General features: G+C 39.3%; 2 protein-coding genes across 4 annotated transcripts in view; one reads left to right on the top strand and one right to left on the bottom strand.

The window, feature by feature from the left end:
• Positions 1-128: 128 nt before the first annotated feature.
• Positions 129-7,096, bottom strand: zgc:153115 (uncharacterized protein LOC768186 homolog). 2 transcript variants are annotated; one of them, XR_007144432.1, is made up of 3 exons: positions 6,234-7,096; positions 1,640-4,550; positions 129-235 (listed from the first exon to the last, which is right to left on the bottom strand). XR_007144432.1 is itself a non-coding variant. In XM_027148668.2 (2 exons), the coding sequence occupies exons 1-2, from the start codon at positions 6,736-6,738 to the stop codon at positions 4,294-4,296; spliced, it is 762 nt and encodes a 253-aa protein (XP_027004469.1). In that variant the 5' UTR covers positions 6,739-7,096; the 3' UTR covers positions 129-4,293. The 2 variants fall into 2 exon arrangements, 1 of the variants encoding a protein (XP_027004469.1); XM_027148668.2 differs by having other exon boundaries at positions 129-4,550.
• A 5,225-nt stretch (positions 7,097-12,321) lies between these two features.
• LOC113644112 overlaps positions 12,322-20,354 on the top strand; it is a 31,364-nt gene continuing 23,331 nt past the window's right edge. For both annotated transcript variants that reach the window (XM_047801746.1, XM_047801745.1), the window contains exons 1-21: positions 12,322-12,458; positions 13,283-13,333; positions 13,415-13,572; positions 14,295-14,365; positions 14,646-14,811; positions 15,031-15,168; positions 15,251-15,428; positions 15,526-15,665; positions 15,973-16,076; positions 16,194-16,359; positions 16,458-16,643; positions 16,734-16,880; positions 17,780-17,924; positions 18,073-18,231; positions 18,335-18,453; positions 18,915-19,130; positions 19,207-19,362; positions 19,439-19,623; positions 19,725-19,907; positions 19,992-20,080; positions 20,171-20,340. In XM_047801746.1, the coding sequence (XP_047657702.1) occupies positions 12,392-12,458; positions 13,283-13,333; positions 13,415-13,572; positions 14,295-14,365; positions 14,646-14,811; positions 15,031-15,168; positions 15,251-15,428; positions 15,526-15,665; positions 15,973-16,076; positions 16,194-16,359; positions 16,458-16,643; positions 16,734-16,880; positions 17,780-17,924; positions 18,073-18,231; positions 18,335-18,453; positions 18,915-19,130; positions 19,207-19,362; positions 19,439-19,623; positions 19,725-19,907; positions 19,992-20,080; positions 20,171-20,340 (2,994 nt within the window). In that variant the 5' untranslated portion in view covers positions 12,322-12,391. The remainder of the gene's footprint in view (positions 12,459-13,282; positions 13,334-13,414; positions 13,573-14,294; positions 14,366-14,645; positions 14,812-15,030; positions 15,169-15,250; positions 15,429-15,525; positions 15,666-15,972; positions 16,077-16,193; positions 16,360-16,457; positions 16,644-16,733; positions 16,881-17,779; positions 17,925-18,072; positions 18,232-18,334; positions 18,454-18,914; positions 19,131-19,206; positions 19,363-19,438; positions 19,624-19,724; positions 19,908-19,991; positions 20,081-20,170; positions 20,341-20,354) is intronic.

Genomic DNA, 20,354 nt, shown 5'->3' with positions numbered 1-20,354 from the left:
CATGTAATAAATTATATCAGAAATAAAAAAAATACCAACAGAAATCCAACCATAACAAAAAGAAAATAAATCACATGCTTACACATTAGAGAAGAATGGAGATTCTCAGCATTCATTTTTTTTTTTTCCACCTGAGGAGATGCAGTAAAGCCAGAATCCTGATGAGGTCATAAACTTGTCAAAAGGAAAGAGACTTTGACGCAGTCTTGACAGACTTACTAGTGTGATCGCTGACCTGCACACAAAAAATGGAGTGTATTTGGTTTTAGTGTGTACAAAACAAGCTTTAGGATAAATGAGGTCAAGATTGGATTGACACGAAGCAAGAAGGCGGTTTTATAAACCGGAATTAGCTTTATCTCTCACTACAACTGATCAAAACAAAGGGGGAAAAAATACCATTTAGACAGACTTATAAAAACACTGTGGTGCCCAACAAGTTTTACTAGCTGTTAGCACTACATTTAACAGCTAAACTATTCCAGTTACACAGGCTTTTACCCTAAACTAGCTCAGAGGGTATCACTATACATACTTTATAGGTTACACAAGACCGTCAAAGGAATGCTTGACTCATAAATGCAAACATGGCCAATAAAGAGTAAAAGGTTAGGATGATCTAATTTGCATAAAAACTGATCTATTCAGTGTTCAAAACATTTGCATGTTCTGTGTGAGACATTTTGAAACAGAAAAAGAATTAAGATAAACGAAAGAGACAGCAGATACTGCTTTAGGGATGTTAAAGTCTTCTGTTCATTGCTAGTAATGCTAACATTTTTTTTGTACTGAGCATTCTTTTGACACACAGGAAGATAAAATTTAAAACACACACACACACAAAAAAGTAAAACAGCAAAAGAAAATAGATTAGTGACGAAGAAATGTATTAAACAATACAAAAGGAAACAGAACTGACAAGAGACAAGTGGTGGTTTTTGCATCAAGACACCCACTGAGGGGGAGAAAAAAACAAACAAACAAAAAAAAAGACACTAACCTACCAAACTAGCCTTAAAAAGGGACTTCATCATATACTACCTAGAAGGCCGCTACAGGTTACCTAAGTAACTTTCTCCACAAAGGGCTAATAAAGATGGCTAATAAAGCTAAACATAGATAGCATGATCTAACTTGCATAATGCTAACCAGCTACTGCTGGATGTTAGCAACATTAGCTTTTGTCATTGTATTTGTTTCCTTTTTAGTACTAATAAAACAGCATGTGACATTTGCAAAAAAAAAAAAAAATATATATATATATATATATATATATATATATATATATCAAAGACCAGAAAAATAAGATTCTATGGTGTTTATGACGGAAATTTACTGGTCGTGAATTAGCATTGCTAGTGCTAACTGTAAACTGATCAGATGTAGGAAAGAATGAGGGGTTTGAAAGGCTTTTGAACTCGAAAGCCACTGAAATGAGACAAGACAAGGCATCGTGGATAAATGTTGGCGTAGGGTGAAAGCTAAACCATAAACCAACAAACAAACAAACAAAAATACATTTACTAAAGGACAACATGAGAGACAAATTCTCAAACATTTAAAACAAAAGAGACCAGAGGTATAATATCGGCGTGTTGGTTTTTTTTTCCTTTTGACACCCGTTATGAAAAAGACTGACCTTATCTTTGTAATCTGTTGCAGTCATTAGTTTGACCTTTGTGGTGTGTTACAGTTCAGATAACTGCCTGCAGTTATCCGTTGCAGTCCTTGTATTGCATTATGTGCACCGATGAAGATACAGTCATCTTGTAGACTGTAGAAAAAAAAAATGTAAAATTTTTGCGTCGATGGAAAGAAAGTTGAGAAAAGTGACGATGGAGTTCTTTGATATTTTTCCAAGAAAAAAAAAAAAAACATGACAATACAGAAAAAAGAAATATTTTTAAAAAACTTTGTGAACAACCCAAGTCCGTTTCTTCCCTTTATCGCACTTTATTCAAGCACTTGGAAAAAAGGTGCATCCCGAGACTTAAGTGTTCCGTGACGGGTCTCGCTCCAATTCCACAGTGTTCCTTTTGTTAATATATATATATATATATATATATATATATATATATATATATATATATATATATATATATATATATATATATATATAAATAAAATACTTATTGTTATTTTTGAAGACGGATACAGTGTTACCCATCACGCTAACAGACAGATGCATCACCTAGAAGAAAAGTGCAATATTGCATATTTGTATTTTATTTTTGTTGAGGAGAAGATGAAAAAAAAGTAGGAAACAATTAAAACCACCTTGCGACGTACGATACCGGTTGAAAGTGTGTAACAGTAAACAATGGTGCAAAATTAAGGCTTTCTGAAATTCCTGATGTGTTTACATTGTTCACTGAGATAGATGTGTTTGGAGAGAAAGATTAGCGCTTTCTCTCTCTAATACATACATACATACGTACATACATACAGCACATGACCAAGGAGCACCAGCCTATCTGTTTAAGCAGTCGAGGGCCCTTTATCCCCAAGGTCTTAAAATCCTTATAATTTATGTTAACATCTCTACTTTAGAAGCTTCAGGCATAGCTATTCACTCACACACGGACATCGAGCCATCTGCAATGCTTCAGCATGAGGTTACATGTCTATAATTCTTTTTTTTTATTAAATGTGAAAATAACTAAAAGCACATCAAACCATTTAACCATTTCAGTGGTCATGGAAGTCACGGTCGAGCCCCTCTGTTATTTGGAAGGAGCAAATTAAAACCAAAAAAGATTTAGAAGGAAAAACAATAACTTATGCCAATATTCGAGACCTCAAAGAATGGAAAGGTAAGATATCTCAAGTGAAATATATCTTTCATTTTCCATCACTGGTTTCATGACCAATGTTTGAGTATTAACCAGCGTCGTTAAGTTATATAGAGAACACCACTGCCCCATGCACAGTGGCGCAATTCAATGTAAACCAAGCTACAACGGACAACGGACATTTTGTGAGTCACGTGTGATTGACCACGAAGTTACAGGTATATTTTTTTTTAATGTTACAGAAGAACTGTAAATAGAGCACCATGTGAAGAGATGATGTGGTCCATCTAAGACTGCATTCCAGTACTGTTTATAGTACACCCTTGTTTATTACGGCTTGAAATGTTCACCATTTTCAATGGTATTCCAAGCTTCATTACGGCCAAGTTTTTGTTTTGTTTTTTTAAAAATGAAACCTTTAGAGCTTCAGGCTCTAAAGTCAGAGAAAGACTTTACCTGGGGTGTCCACAAGTGTGTTTCTTGAAATTATACGAGGTTTAGTTTGGGTCTCTAAGCTTTAAAGCTTACTGGTACCACTTCCACAAACTATCTTGTATCATTCGTGTTTGTAATTTTAGATAGAGATACATATATATATATATATATATATATATATATATATATATTTTCTCGAAATCAGGTTTTCAAGTGAAATCAAGTACATTTCACTCAAACACCTTAACACACCCCATAAACCGAGAAGACTTTAAGACCTAACAACGTTCTGTTTAAAATTGCAACGTTGATTCGCTAAATCAGCGTAAAAACACCGTACCTGTATAGCTTAAGCAAAGAAGCTATTTAACAATCCAGCTGTTAAAGCGCACTAGCCAGCTAGGTAGCAGGCTTCTATAGTTAACTAGTTAAAAAGCTGGCGGATATTCACTACAAATACAGGATGCTTCCTACTAAAGGTAGGGTGTATTTTGTGTGGTGTTGTGATGCAGGAAATGCCAATAATTCTGTATTAAAAACAGTATTGGAACGCAGAACGAAATTGTAATGACAGTCGTTTCAAACAGTGTCTGTTTAATAGGGGGGCCTAACATCCACACCCATAAACCAGGAAAGAGAAAAGGACATCTCAAAAATGACTGAGAAGTGACGTAACTAAGGCTGAGACTTTCAGAAACGACGGAAGAATCTGAGAGCGAGGATTGTGCTGCGTTGTGGGCGGCCATCTTGTTAACCCGAAATAGCTTCGCTGTCTGGAAGGAATAGCATGTTGTGCTTGTGGCGAGAGAGAAGCTTGGAGAGCTAAATGGCTCTACAATACATGGAATTCTTGCAGCAGTCTTGGCATCAAGTGTTGGATGATACAATTGCACCAGGATTCTGGCGTTGAGGCAAATCGACCTCACAACCGGACTTGAAGGAAGACGAGGCGACGGGATTTGAAGGAAGTGAAAGCTCTGAACAATACTTGGCGCTCAAACAGGTGGCTTATGTGTAAAAAAAAAGTGTTTGACTGGGATTAGTTTGCAAAATGGATGCTGCTGGTTTACTGAGACTGTGCACTGATAGAGGACACTTGACCCTGGGGCGAGCCGTGGCCCCGGCGCCCGATCATGGATGGGAGGAAGTCGGGGTGGCGGCGTGCATGCTTGATCAGGTGGTCACTGCGCATGAATCGTTTGGCACAAAGCGGGCACTGGAAGCGCTTCTCACCAGTGTGAGTGCGCAAGTGACGGGCCAGCTCGTCCGAGCGAGCAAATTTCTTCTCGCAGTTGGCCCAGGTGCAAGGGAACGGCCTCTCTCCTGCAACAAATACAAAATATACCAGACATTAATACATCATGACCATCAATTACCCTTACATCTAGACATCTTAAACAGCTTTAAACCTTTTGAACAAAAAAAGTATAGGAGTGTGTAATCTTAAATTAAATGCATGGTCAATTGTTTAAAGGTCTAGTTATTCACCAGGCCAGACTAAAATCTTCCATTAAAGTTATTTATTGTGTTTGCAGAGTGTTTTTGGATCCTTGTCTTGCTACATGATGAAGTTCCTCTTGATCGCTTCGAATGCATTTGTGTGTAAATTGGCAGACAATGTTTGTGTAGACTTCTGAATTTATTCTGCTGCTCCCATCATGTGGTTCCATCCACAAGCTCGTGTTTTTCCATCACTCTGCTAGATTTTAAACTTGGTTCCCGGGAACTTTTATGGCTTAATCGCTGTATTTCTTTATGATTTTCACTCTGGCCTTCCAAGTATTACAACTGATGACAGGTTTGCAACTTAGGAGTAGGAGGGATACTTTCACCCCTGCTCTGTATGGTTTTCCTTCACAGCTCTTCCAACGATTATCATCAACTGCTGTTGTATTACTTGGTTGACCAGTTGGATGTCTGGTTGTTAATTCACCGGGGGTTTCTTTCTTAGTACACTTCAAATTGTATTATGTATTGTACTATGCCAAATGCATCTGCAATGGGTTCGATCAAATTATGGTAGACATTGAGTTATTATTTGTTTAAACAATCAATCTAGTAGGACACACACACGCAACCTTCATAAGCCACGTTCCAGTATCTTTGATCACTTTATAAAATTTGGATTTCTACCAAAGGCACCATGTGGTGAGTTCTTTAACAAATCTAGGTTTAAATATGATGTCATCTGAAAATCAAATAACTCAAGTGTATAGCAAAACCAACATCCACACTTGATTTCTCATTAATAGGATGTTCAGAATCACTGAAAAAAATGGTTGCTGTTGTGAAAAAAAGCTGTTGTGCTTTTTGTTTTCCAGAGACAACAGCAAAACTTAGCTTTTATCCCTTTAGGGTTTCTTTTTCTTTTTTTCTCTCCTTGTTAAGGTAACCACATGGCACACAACCATCACCTGAGAGAAATAATTTATAAAAATAACTAAGTAGTACAACTAAATTAAAAAAATATTTAAAGGGGTGTTGCCTTATTAGGGGTGTGGCCTTCTTAGCTAACTGTTTTTTTTCCCTCAGTGAGGGAGGGAGCGCGCGCGAGCCTAAACAATTAACACACTGTGATGCATCCCAGTGCATTGCATGACGCACGACCTCGTGCGTGTTAGACAACAGACTTGTTAAAGAGTTGATTTCAGAAACCAGGACGTTATTAAACACATGAAAGTGGTAAAAGTCTTTTTTCGTAACATAATGCATTGGAGATCGGGGTTCATTTTGAATTATTTTGCGTTTTAAAACCTTGACACTGGTGTATCCCTTGTCCGCCATGACGGGTTAAAAAAGTAAACAGCATGCTTTTTTTTTTTTTAAAGAGTAAACAACACAGACAAAAGTTTCAAATTAATGCATCACCATTGAATTTCCAGTCAGATTAAAAAAAAAGAATTATTAGTCTAAATGAATAATTGAGAAGCAATTTTAAGACTGTGGACAAAACCTGGTTATTTATATTTAATTCTGTTTGAAAATCGGTTGAGTGTCGGCCCTCACCTGTGTGCGTCCTGATGTGCGCCTTCAGGTGCGATGATTTGCCGTACACTCGGTCACATCCGTCGAAAGTGCAAGGGTGGCGTTTAGAGGGAGAGCGCGGGGCTCCTCCTCCTCCTGCTGCTGCTGTTTCTACCCACATCTGCTGGGGGGCGTTGCGGTTTGTCTGTCCCGGAACCGGGGTACCGGTGGGGGTCATGGTCGGGGTCGCGGTGCCCGAGTCGCACAGGGTGGCATAACCGCTCTCACCGCACGAGCTCGACGACGAGCTGCTGCTGCTCTCTGAGTGGGCGGACATGGGCCGGAAAGCGGCGTGCGTGTCCGCGAGGACTACGTCGGCCTCCTCGCCCGCGCCCTCGAGCCTAAGGGTCTCGCGCACCTCCCTGTCCTCGCTCGAGCCGTCCGGCTCGCCGTGAGCCAGGGCCCTGGTCCGGTGAAGAACGGGACCGCTCGAGATCGACACCAGGCACTCAGCGGCGAGATAATCGGAGTCGGCGAACGCGGACATGATCTCGCGCGTATCGTATTTCCACGCCGAAACAACAAAGCGCAAAAGGTCTCGGTTCCCACCCCGGTCCCTATATATAAAAAAACAAACAAAAAAAACTTCTCCAGACCTTAAACGCGGTCCATATGAACGCGATCCGAACTAAAAAAAATCACATCCAACTTGTTAAAAAGAAAACGCAGGAAACTCGGTACCACCAGCGCGTGCCCGTGTCCCTTAAGCCCCAACGTGGTGTCCTACATCACCGTCTCGTTGTCTCATTGTGCGTGAGTGCGGTAAAGCCGGTGGAAGTGCAGGCCACACCCCCCTCCCTCACACACTCGCTCACACATACACACTCTCTCACACACAACGCAGGAGGAAACTAGAGGCACGTGACGTTAAGAGTGACGCAATCGAGGGCGTGGAGCGAACCGAGACAACAGGGGTGGGTGTGTCTGAAACGGAAAGCAGATGCCGAGCTGCCTCATGAGTCAGCGCTTTAACAAAAAAGTTTGTGCGTTTTTACTCGTGAAACTCGTGTTTCCTGCGTCTCAGTACTGTTTTTAACACGCTCCTGTGACCCAAAGGTGTCCTGTTAACCTTCAGAACGTAATCACAAGCTAAATGTGGCGTGGATCACTGACATTCTCCATATATATATAATATAATATAATATAATATAATATATTAACCAGGACCAATAAACTACTGTTGGTCTCCAGTTATATTTTTCCCCACCATAGCAGAGGTGCTTAAGCTCTAAACATCAACCACCTCTGTGCTTTTCTGTCTTCTGTACTAATGCTCATTGGCTAATCGGATATTTGTAAATTATTTAAGTGAAGGAAGCTCCAGCGAGATGAGGCTGACTCAGAATCCTGAAGCATCCAGAGCTCCAGTTGGACTCTGAGATACTATAGAGGAGATCCGAACTCCATGTGGTATTTTACATCAATACAACATTTACCAGACTGTATATTTATAATCACACCCTCCAGTGTTACCCATATGAGGATGAGGTTCCACCTTGAGAGGAACCAGACTCAAAGGGGAACCTTTGGGTTTTTCCCTCACCACTAATGCCTGAGTCACCTCAGACTTGCTCATTCGGGATAAATACATACACATTTAAATATATCTAATATTTATCTCTTTATATTACATTTTGTATTCTATTATTTTTTATATTAGCCTTTTGTTTTATGTTTATGTTCTGTAAAGCCGCTTCGAGACAATGTCAATTGTAAAAAGTGCCATACAAATAAACTTGAATTGAATTGAATTGAATTGAATTTGGGAGGAAACCAGAGAACAACGAAGAAACCCAAATATAGACCTCACACTTGGACAAATAAAGAAATCCTTGCTGCCATTATACCTGGTTTGCTTTTTCTTTTGCTAAATAGTAATCCTCCATCACCCACCCCACATTTTCACCCCACATAGGCAAGTCGTGGCCTAATGGTTAGAGAGTCTGACTCGTAATCCTAAGGTTGTGGGTTTGAGTCTCGGGCCGGCCACGACTGAGGTGCCCTTGAGCAAGGCACCAAACCCCGCAACTGCTCCCCGGGTACCGCAGCATAAATGGCTGCCCACTGCTCCGGGTGTGTGTTCACAGTGTGTGTGTTCACTGCTGTGTGTGTGCACTTTGGATGGGTTAAATGCAGAGAACGAATTCTGAGTATGGGTCACTGTACTTAGCTGTATGTCACGTCACTTTCACTTTCTCCATAATTTAGGGCTTTTTTACACCTGGTCACTTCATGTGTTTTCTCAGATCCGATAGCTATCTGATTTGTTAAAACTGTTCCATTTACATTAGGCCACAGATATCGATCCCATCTTTCTACTCCTGCCCAAAATGCTAATATATTTTACCTCATTTCCGTTTCTGGCGCGATGCACGAATGTGAGACTCGCTTGCGAGTGATGTACTTCCGTTTGGGAGGAGTATAGGGCTGACGTATGTGGCTTGAACAACCATGTTCATTTACACCTGTCCAGTTTCATCTGAAACGCATCCCAGACCACCTCCTGAAGTGGTTTGAACCATCGGATTTATATCCGTCTCGAAAAGGTTTCGGAGGGCATTTAGACCTGGTCTTTTTACCATTGGATAGCTATCGGATCACAGAAAACGCATGAAGTGACCAGGTGTAAAAAGCCCCTTAGTCTTGGCCTCAGATCTTCACCCTCCATTTATATGTATACAACAGCTTCCAATCTTTGAGGGTGAAGGCTATCATGAGCTTCCTCCAGCCGACAGCATCTGTTTGTAACTGCTGTTCATGCTGCATCACAGGTCAGCATAGCACCCTCAGAGGAAAGGGCTATCCACCTCCTCAAGTTTGAGATTGGGTAGAGTCACAGAGAGGCAAATTTTGCTTAATCCCAAAATAGAAATCGGGACTCAAACTTGAGATCTTTGGACGATAATCCAATAATTTATTTGCCTGTTTCTATATCCGGGCAATTTTACTGTAAGCAGCATTTCTAATAATCACTTACATATCCATATCCTTACCTAATAACTAGTGGACCAAAGATTCTTGAAAAAATAAATAAATAAATAAACAAATACAATTTGTATACAAAGCAAGTTAATTCTTTTGTATGTATCAGTGGAAAAGTTGTATTGTCTCAGAAGCTCAAGTCTTTTGTACACTTTTCTGGCCACAAAGCTTCTGAATCTGATCTTGGAAACGCTGGTTTCCAAGAAACCATGAATCACAACTCGAAGGAATCAACACTTTCTGACCAATCAGATTTGAGACCAAATAAAAGACAAACAAGCAAACATTTGTTTTGTTTTTTGTAACTGCTTCCAGTTGCTGCTCCCCGTAATTACTCCTGAAATATTGGTTTTCATTCCAGACCTACCCAAGCATAAGAGGAAATACCTGTTCCTGTTTCACTTTAAATGCCTCGCTATACTGTAACTTCGATTGCACAAAAGGTCACAGCTTTTCTTTGTCAGTAAATGTGTCTGCGATTATGTAATAATGTAACCTGTGTCTGCCTTTTGTTTGTGTCTACACTTTTGCTTTCCATTAAAATAATTTTGCACAAATAATTGGCTTATTTGTTTTTCACGGCTGTTTTTGTTGGCTTTGGTTGAATTCTCGATCCTGATTGGCCAGAAGAACGATATGCGGATGACTTTACAGTAATAATGACCGGAATGAATGTAATTAATGATGTATAAAAGGGTCACAGTGTATGGATTGGTGATGTCATTCGATATGAACACATGATCTGGTTTATATTACTCATTAAATGAAATCATTAAATGAAAAAATAAATATATTTTTTCCAGACTACATGATAGATTGAAGCGCTTCATCTTCATACAGCTCCAAATCATCTTGGCTCCTTATCAACCTATGATGACCTGTCATGCAATTGTCTGCAATTTTAGAAACATATCCAACATTACACCACCATCTACTTCCTCCCATAATGCTCTCTGCCTCCTCAAAGGCCTTTTCTTGGAAATAACCTTCCTTGATAATAACCTGTTTTGGAATATAATGATTCAGAAGTACATATTATGTGAGGAAAGCTTAAGAGTGTATAATTAGTCCACTATAACCGAACTCAACATCGTTTTATATACAGATTCAGTGTTTTGAGGCCAAGTAGCATATTTTAATATGGCTCTCTAAATCGGCTATATATACCATACAACCCAGTCGTATTGTTTATGAGCTTGAGGTTAGAAAACAGTGAGGAATCAATTAGTAGATACAGATAAATCCATCAATATTTTGACTTGTGATTCAAACAATTCAAAAAGATATATGAATAAATAAAAGTCCACTTTGATCATAGCTTAAATCACACAACGAAGGGAATATTTTAACAGGACTGAAGTGACTATCAACACTATGGAAGATAGCAATGATAAAGGCTTGGTTAACATTAATTTGGGGGCAGTTATGGCCTAATGGTTAGAGAGTCTGATTTGTAACCCAAAGGTTGTGGGTTCGAGTCTCGGGCCGGCCACGACTGAGGTGCTCTTGAGCAAAGCCCCCAACTGCTCCCCGGGCGCCGCAGCATACAGTAAATGGCTGTTCACGGTGTGTGTGTGTTCACTGCTGTGTGTGCACTTTGGATGGGTTAAATGCAGAGAACAAATTCTGAGTATGGGTCACCGTACTTAGCCGTATGTATGTCATGTCACTCAATTTTTAGAAATTGATAGAAATTTAGAAAGATTGAGCAGAAACGGGAAATTGAGAATATTTAAAATTAGTTTAAGTAGCAAATTTTGACATTTATTACAAATTTTGTCATGACATTTTGTTTCAGGATTCGGAAAATAATATATTCATTCATTCATTCTCTACCGCTTATCCGAACTACCTCGGGTCACGGGGAGCCTGTGCCTATCTCGGGCGTCATTGGGCTTCGAGGCAGGATACACCCTGGACGGAGTGCCAACCCATCAGAGGGCACACACACACTCTCGTTCACTCACACTCACACACACACACTACGGACAATTTTCTAGAGATGCCAATCAACCTACCATGCATGTCTTTGGACCGGGGGAGGAAACCGGAGTACCCGGAGGAAACCCCCGAGGCACGGGGAGAACATGCAAACTCCACACACACAAGGCGGAGGCGGGAATCGAACCCCCAACCCTGGAGGTGTGAGGCGAACATGCTAACCACTAAGCCACCATATCCCCCTGTAAATTATATAAAAGCTCATGTTATTTTCCTACCTCTAAAATATTAAATGATCTGCCCAACATGTAAGCTGTCAGATTGGCCATTGCAGAACGTGGCAGAAAGGACATTGGGGAGAAAACCAAAGCTCCCTCAGTATTGAGGATTGCCGCTCCTTACAAAAACACATAAGGGAGTACAAGGACAAAGAAGGTTGATGTCACAACACAACATATGCAAAAATATATACAAGTAGTCTACAGAGTGGGAGAGAGTCTACAGAGAGTTATTTATTTTTTAATATCTAGCTCAGGATTGTTCCTAAAATCACAGAGGGCCACATTTTCACAGCTTGTCTTTCCAATCTTCTTCCTCTTTCACAGCTCAATATATAGTGCAGTTCATTTAATAGCCAAAATGTGGCAGTGTGTGCCTTATTGAAAGCACCATACTCTGACTTTGACGTGTTTTTTAAAAAGTTGAGGTTCATCTCTATTTCTAACTTTTTTTATGGATGGTTTAGAAAAGAAAAAGAAAATAATAATTACTTTATAAGTATTTTAAAGTTTGGATAACTTAAGGCAGTGTTGCCATTAAATAAAAAAATCCCCAAATTACATTGTGGCAGGGGAAAGTTTTTTAATCTGAATTATTAACTTAAATTCTTAAAGTGTTTCTCAAAATATTCATTTAGTTTATGGAGGAAAAATAACACCGGTGCAACTGTACAAAATTCACTCATGAGTTATAAAAAACGGTTTACACAAAGAACAAACAGAGAACTTTATCTTTATCCACTATGACTCATTTTGTGCATGTACTACCTGCATGTCTTGTGTTAGATTTGTATCTGGTGGAACCCCGCACACTCAGGCTTCCTGCTGGGGAACCGTTCTACTTATTCGTCATTGACTGACATCTTCACCACTCACGACTTCTACTTCTAACAAGCGTCAAGGCAAGGCATTTCTTACTTGCAGTTGAATTCCAAGGTCATGTATTTGTCACGTCTTTTGATGCCTTGGGATTTCTTTCTTTTTCTCCTGATTAACTTTTTTAGTGGTAAGTGTCTGTTATTATTTTTCTAAATTTTCTTATATAACATATATATTATATTCTTATATTTATATAATATGTTATTATTATTATTATTATTATTATTATTATTATTATTATTATTATTATTATTAGTAGTAGTAGTAGTATTATATTAGTATATTATTATATTATATTTATATTATATTTTTATTCATTTTCTTATATAATATATATATATATATATATATATATATATATATATATATATATATATATATATATATATATGTATGTATTTTTATATATATATATATATATATATATATATATATATAATATTCTTATATTCTTATATAACACATATAGCCATTTTAATTAATTGAGACAGAAATGTCTAGGGTAAAGTATCTAGATTATTGGGAAATGACCTAAAATTTGTTTTGTTGTAAATAATAATGCTTGAAAGAATGCAGTTGTAGTCGAATACAGAATTATTTTACGAGAACTTATTTTTCTCTCTGTGACTAAACAACTATTAAACAAACAAAAAAAGCAGGTGTAAAAATGGTGTAAAACTGTTACAAAGCTCTGACATTGGAGACTCCTTCCATAACCGTATAAATCCCTCACCATATCAACGACAATACATTTGTCTTTGTTGAGTAATGACAGCAGTTTGTTCATATTTAATAAGCTTTCATTATGCATCACATTAAAACAAACTCTTTAATGTAATGTACTGTATTGTCGAAGCTGACTTAACCTTCTGACTGAATCTGTATCGAGATTTCAACAGAGCTGAGGTAATTCATCGTAATTCCTTCCTCCACTCTTTGTTTTCATAATAGGCGACTGTCATAAACTTCACCAGGGACAGCTTTGCAAGGCCGCTTGCTCAGGTGAGACAGAATAATTTTGTGAAAAAAGGATAATAATATTCTTAACAGACTATTCAGTGATTTATGTGGTTCGGGTTTCAGTGTCATGGAATATGCAGAAGGGTCAGAGACATACATACAGGTACAGTACCACTATCATTAGCTCCATGAAAGGAACCATGTCAGAGGGAAGTCAACTAGCTTTCGACTGTGTGGTCGACATCGACACACTTCCAGGATGTCCGGACATGCTTTTACGCGTATGTATGGAGCCTAATGCCTAACTTCAAAAAAAAAAAATATCAGTAGAATGTATGTATTGATTCGGATGAATCTGAGCAAGGTTTGTCTGAACAAATGAAATAATCCTTAGCAAATACAGCTGGTCAAGAATTAAAATTTAAGCGTGATGTTATAGGAGAAATAATCAACAGTAGAGGAATGAATGTGAAGCTATCCTACAACCCTGAAGCTTATAATTATATGTAGTGTAATTACAGCCTAACACTACAACCTTAACAAATTGATACAAATCAGTTTTTATTATCATTTATGTTATAGCAGCTACTGTATAGCATCGTGTTTCTGGAAAAACACTCCATCCAGAAATTATAAATAAACACAAAATCAACATATTTTTCTAATCTGCATGTGAAGTATCTGCCATACAAGTTCCTTTGTACACTGTTAGTATGGAAACCATAACACAATAGAACAACTAATGTAAATTACTATAAAAGTCTTAGTTTGTCTTACAGCTGTCCCGGCTGCTCTTATAGAAAAGTAAATCAACTAAATTAAATCATGACCAATCAGAATCAAGCTCCTTAGCTTTAGGTTCATTAGCGATTTGTGTGAAAGTAAAGCTAAGGAGCTTGATTCTGATTGGTCATGATTTAGCTCCTTAGCTTTAGGTTCATTAGCGATTTGTGTGAAAGTAACTTTTTTTTTTGTCTTGTGTTCTTTTTTTAAATATCTGTAGCTGAGAAATCCACAAATAAAGCAAAGCTCCCCTAAAAAGGAAAACTCTGTTCTACGCTTGAAAAACATACGGTAAATCAGACACGGTGTCCTCATTAATTACATCTTCTTTCATTTCTGTCTTATTCTAATCAGTTATATTCTTTCTTGCTTGACACTACAACACTGCGACTCATTCTGATTGTTGACGCAGTGGTTACAATTGTGGCTGTACTATACGAAGTCCTTATTGTCAATATACAACAACTCTTGATCAGTTTGTGTATCCGACAGTTAACATCTCAGTTTCAGCGCAGCCATTTCATCGAGATCGAGATGCTAACGATCCCATCTGGTGTTTTGGTTTTGGTAGAGAGGCGCTGGAGAAGAAGCCCCTGCGGTTCCTGCTTCAGAGGGGAAAGGTCACAGCCTTGTGCCCGCAGGGAAGCGAGCAGGTGTGGGTTCTGAACATCAAGAGAGCCATACTGAGCATGCTCCAGACCTCCCACTCCGGACGGGTCAGAGAGACCGTGAAAGAGGTGAGGACCTTATCAACAAGACTAATATTAAAAAAATAATGCTTTTGTGTCTTTCCTTTATTAAGGTCTTGCCTAAATGGAAACTGAAGTTCAACATCAGCTCATCTTAACTCCTAACTAACAACTTTGAATCAACTTTAGATCCTGAGTAACGGTACAATGTACATTGAACTGGTGCTACACTTGTTTTTTATGGTTGAAAACACCTCATATTTACAGACTGATATATATGGGACATGCATCAGTTCCTATGAGCTGAAGGGCACTTCACTAGTGAAGATACGACATCTGCAGCAATGCCTCCAGGACAGAGTGAATGATTTTTGGCAGAATTCTGTCCCTCTCAAAGAAGACAGGGTAGGTTGCATCATTGATGTGTTAAATATCTTAATATATTGTATTCCAAGGACTCGCAGCAATAATTATTGTGTCTTATCAGACAGTGAACGCCAGCCTCAAATGTACCCAACTCTATGGCTCAACCATGATGGACAAGGTGAACTGCACTGAGACAGTGGTACTTGTACCTCAGTCAGGGTCACTAGATACGGCCCAGACTAGCACCGTCTCAACCCTGACTCTTTTGAGAACCCTGGATGGGATACAAGTAGATGCAGGTAGCGAGAGGAGTCAAAACCTGTTTAAAATTACAAGAATTTGTCATACACAAGACAACATATAAAGGGAAATTAAAAATGTTTCATTTTCTATTAGGGTTGCATGATGAAGGTTATTTGACTGATTTGGAATTTGATATGGAAGCTGTGAAACCAAGCCAAAGGGGATCACGCTTGGTTCAGGAGCTTTCTAACACAGTGAGGAAGATTTGCGCTCAATCTGCAGACCAGCAACAGGTCAGGTCCCAGTTTTCTTCCTCAGCATTTCATTTAATCTTTCGTTCTAGGCTTAACATATTCAATACTTAGTCCGTTGACCCAAATGGAACAATGGAAATGGTCAAGGTTCACTTTTAAGCATTTGATTACAGAAAGAAAGCTGTTTGCCTGAATAAAACCTTCAGCAGAAAGTGAACCAAGCAGAATAAAATAGCAAACAAACAAAAAAGCCTAAATTTCACTGTGATTGAACTTCACAAATAGACCAATGAAGTACAAAAATGGTCTAAATGTTTTCAGGTCTTTCTTTTTTTTTGTGCCCCAGCAATCAGATCTGTTTCTTAGTCTGGCCCTCCAGTTGAGAACTTTGACTATCCAGCAGCTGAATGAAGTCTGGCAAGAAGTGTCCTTCAAATGCCTTGATGACTGGTTGGCCTTTTATCAAGTTCTAATTATGATTATCATTATGATTTTGATTAATATATAATTATCTTACGAATCTGTACGAATCTGCAACTCATTACTGTGTTCCTTTTGTCATTATAGGCAGCCTTTGCTAGAGGCACTACCAACGTGTGGGTCTGAAGCATGCATCCAGTTCATAACAAATCTCATCCTGAACAAGGAGATTGGTCAGGATCACATCAACTCCTTCTTTAGCACTGTCACATTTGCTTCCCATCCTACCTCATCAATGATCAGCCATATCAGTGTGAGTTCTCATGTTGCTGAAGGAGAACTTGTACTATTGCAGTTACCCAATATAACTTTGTTTAAAATGACTTTATTGTCTTCCATATTCTTCCTCAGTCTCTGCTGAAACTTCCTTTGATTCGTCCAAAGACTTTACTCGCTGTTTCATCACTTGTCCGCCGCTTCTGCCTAAGGGAACGGACTCCATGTATTCAGATCCCTGAGGTTGAACAGCTTGTGCAGTTTCTGAAGGAGGATCTAAGACAAAGCTGTGAAGGGCAAGACCCCTTACCAATGACAGAGGTACAATCATAAACATGCTGTATGCTGTGAGAAGGATAACTTATTGAATACCAGTAGAATCTGATACCAGTATTCTAATTTCTTCTGCAGCTGCTACATGTTTTAAAAGCGATGGAGAACATAGGTTTGCCTGATTTCATTCCTCAATTGAAAATTTGTATTCACAACCACTCTGTACCTGTAGAGCTTCGATTAGCTGTTGTTCAGGCCTTCAGACACATCCCATGCCATAGAAAGGTATGTATCTCTATAGACCTTCAAGTATCACTTTGTTATAAACACACAGCTTTCTTGCTTTAGTTATTTTCTCCCAGTTTGGCTATTCGCCAAGTCCCAAACCCATATGAAGTAATGAAGTGATAGTGGTAGTAGTAGTAGTAGTAGTAGTAGTAGTAGTAGTAGTCTTTATTGTCACTGGTCACAAGTACCAATGAAATTAGCAATCAACCTGTCCATACATACAATACATACAATGGGGGGGGGGGGGACAGGAAGACAGGGGATTGAGGAAGAAATAGCATAACATGAGGGAGGGGAGGTGAAAAACAAACAACCCCCATACTATGCTCCTGTGGGGAGTACAGTGTGGGAACAGGAAAAACACCTCAGCAACACAAGCACATAAACAGTACGCCATAAACACGTGACTTTAACAGGGGAGGGGAGTGGGGGGTGGATATAATCCAGCACAGGCAAGCAGCCATCAGGTCCTGCAGCCATTCTTGGCGCTGGTCACAGACCCGCTTGTCAGGCCGGCGGTACAAAGCGGCGAAGGCGTGGGATGGGGGGTGACCGCCTTCGTTGAGAGCCAAAGAGATGAGATAACTGCCCTCTTCCACATACATAAGCTCATATTCAGCGATGATTGTCTAGTGTCACAGTGATTAACAGCGCAGAGTAATGATACCATGTGGACCCAGAAAACTTCAAATTAACAAGTTCTTCCGAAGAAAGAATATTGAAGAACAGGCTATCAAGCTGGCCAGCTAGAAGCTTTCCTAGTGTAGTAAATGAAGGTGGTCTACCTGCCTGACCAGCTCAGCCTGTGTTGTGGCATAGCTGGTCAGACTGTGCGGTTTATTTCAATCACTTTCTATACCATGACATAGGCAACAATTTTGTTTGTCTTACTTTAGCGAGGAGTTCTTGCTTGGACATACCAACAGCTTCAAGAAAATGTGGAGATTAGGATTGCTGCATATCAGCAGCTTATGTACTGTCCTGACCAGGAGGTGTTCAGGATCATAAAAGAGACCTTAAGCAATGAAACATCTACCCAAGGTATGAGTGGTCAGTAATATTCTTTTCTGGGACCAGATCCAGACCTCATGGTGCCAGTTGATGTTTCTTGACCTAAAATATCTAAGACAAATGTTTGTTGTCAATAAAGGTTTCTTTTATGATATTGTATGCATTTAATCATGTTTAGTTGGATCTTTTGTATGGAGCCATCTCTTCAACATCCTTAAAACCGAAGACCCTCTGAAGAAAGACCTAATGGAGTCACTGCCACATGACATCATCAGTAAAGACTTTGAGGCTGAACCATGGAAGTATTCATCACACATGGACTTCACAATGGATACTGGTACATTATAGCCCACTCTGTAGACTACTTGTATATATTTTTGCATATGTTGTGTGGTGACATCAACCTTCTTTGTCCTTGTACTCCCTTGTGTTTTTGTAAGGAGCGGCAATCCTCAATACTGAGGGAGCTTTGGTTTTCTCCCCAATGTCCTTTCTGCCACGTTCAGCAATGGCCAATCTGACAGCTTACATGTTGGGCAGATCATTTAATATTTTAGAGGTAGGAAAATAACATGAGCTTTTATATAATTTACAGGGGGATATGGTGGCTTAGTGGTTAGCATGTTCGCCTCACACCTCCAGGGTTGGGGGTTCAATTCCCACCTCCGCCTTGTGTGTGTGGAGTTTGCATGTTCTCCCCGTGCCTCGGGGGTTTCCTCCGTGTACTCCGGTTTCCTCCCCCGGTCCAAAGACATGCATGGTAGGTTGATTGGCATCTCTGGAAAATTGTCCGTAGTGTGTGAGTGTGTGAGTGAATGAGAGTGTGTGTGTGCCCTGCGATGGGTTGGCACTCCATCCAGGGTGTATCCTGCCTCGATGTCCGATGATTCCTGAGATAGGCACAGGCTCCCCGTGACCCGAGAAGTTCGGATAAGTGGTAGAAAATGAATGAATGAATATAATTTACAGTATCATTATGCTGACGATTGTGAAACTCATGTATGATTATGTTGTGATCAGGTTTCTTTCAGGATGGAAAATGCAGAATCTTTTCTCTTGAGCATGTTTGAAGGTCAGCGTGCTTCTATTAATAAAAGTCCTGTAGATCAAACACTATCTACATCACGTGGGGGAAAAAAGCAGAAAAGAAATGAGGCCAGGTGGTCTAGCCAACAAGAAAGTGCAAATCAGAATGAAGACTGCAATTCCAACATCTTAAGTTCTATCAAGTCAAAGGTGAGGGTTCGGGGTGTGTGCGATTTTTCAATTGTTTTTAGCCACACATCAGGAATAAGTAGGTTTTTGGTTTAAGTTCACAGGAAAGAGGAAAATCCACAATGAGTTTCAATGCTGGATTAATGTGAAGATGTTTGGTAATGATCTCACATTCATGACCTGCAACGAACTGCTTGGCAAATTGAGAGAGGTCTCACTTAGTGTAACTGGTTTCACTGTGAAGCTTCTGAAGGTAAGAAAAAGCTTCATCGAACTTGCAATAATTTTATTTCAACAATGAATTTTGACTACTCTCTTCTGCATCTTAGGGACAGGAGGTTAAGTTAAACCACAGGGCAATTGTGCTGGCAGAAGAACTTGTCTTACCATCACTTTCAGGGCTGCCCATCAAGCTGAACATCAACATGTCCTCTTTTTATTCACTCTGGGTGAAGGGTAATGCTAACTTTAAGGATTGGTCTCAGTTCTCTTTGGCTGGATATGTTAAACCAAAGTAAGTTTTTGGTCTTTAAAGGTACTAAATAGATTTTCAAATAGTTATCTGAGTTAGTATGACAAGTCTTCTTCATCTTTTGTGGTTGCTCTTTCATCAAGGGCATTTGTTGACATCTCAGCAAGAATGGGAGTAGATGGAGCTTTTGGTCGAGTCGGACTGGAGTGGGTCACCCAATTCAGAACATCCACCACCTTGGATGGCGGCATCTATGTGCACAACGGTCAAAGTCTGAAGACAGTTCTCAACACACCTGATGATGTCATGGACATTTTGTCTTTTAGGTCTGAGAGTATCTATCAGACAAATGAAAAAAAAATTAGTTCGTTAATCTATACTAGTCTATACTAATTCCTTTCTTGAAATAGTTTCAGAATGTATCGCATAAGTGGAGAAACTAGAGAAGAGCTCACACCAAGAAATCTGAAAGAGAAGACTACCTGTTCTCCCAAATCATGTACATCACAAATTTACAAAATCAGTTACCAAAGACTACTAAAATGAAGTAAAGACCAATAATTTAGTTTTTTGTGTTTTTTTGGTCAAGGGTCAAAGATGCTTGGATGGCAATTATGCACTGATGTCACCTACCCAGTGTTGCTGATGGGAAAAAGTTTTCCACCTCCTGGCCCAATGATCTTTACCTTGAGGCTACAAAAACTGGACAGAGTTCTCCAAAAGTACCTTCTAGAAGCAGCTTATGCCTTTGTTCCCCAGGTAGGCATTTCAGG

The sequence above is a fragment of the Tachysurus fulvidraco genome, chromosome 1 (genome assembly GCF_022655615.1).
Source record: "Tachysurus fulvidraco isolate hzauxx_2018 chromosome 1, HZAU_PFXX_2.0, whole genome shotgun sequence".
NCBI classification, from domain to species: domain Eukaryota; kingdom Metazoa; phylum Chordata; class Actinopteri; order Siluriformes; family Bagridae; genus Tachysurus; species Tachysurus fulvidraco.
Note: the sequence above shows the minus strand (reverse complement) of the source record. Positions and strands in the feature narration are given on the sequence as shown.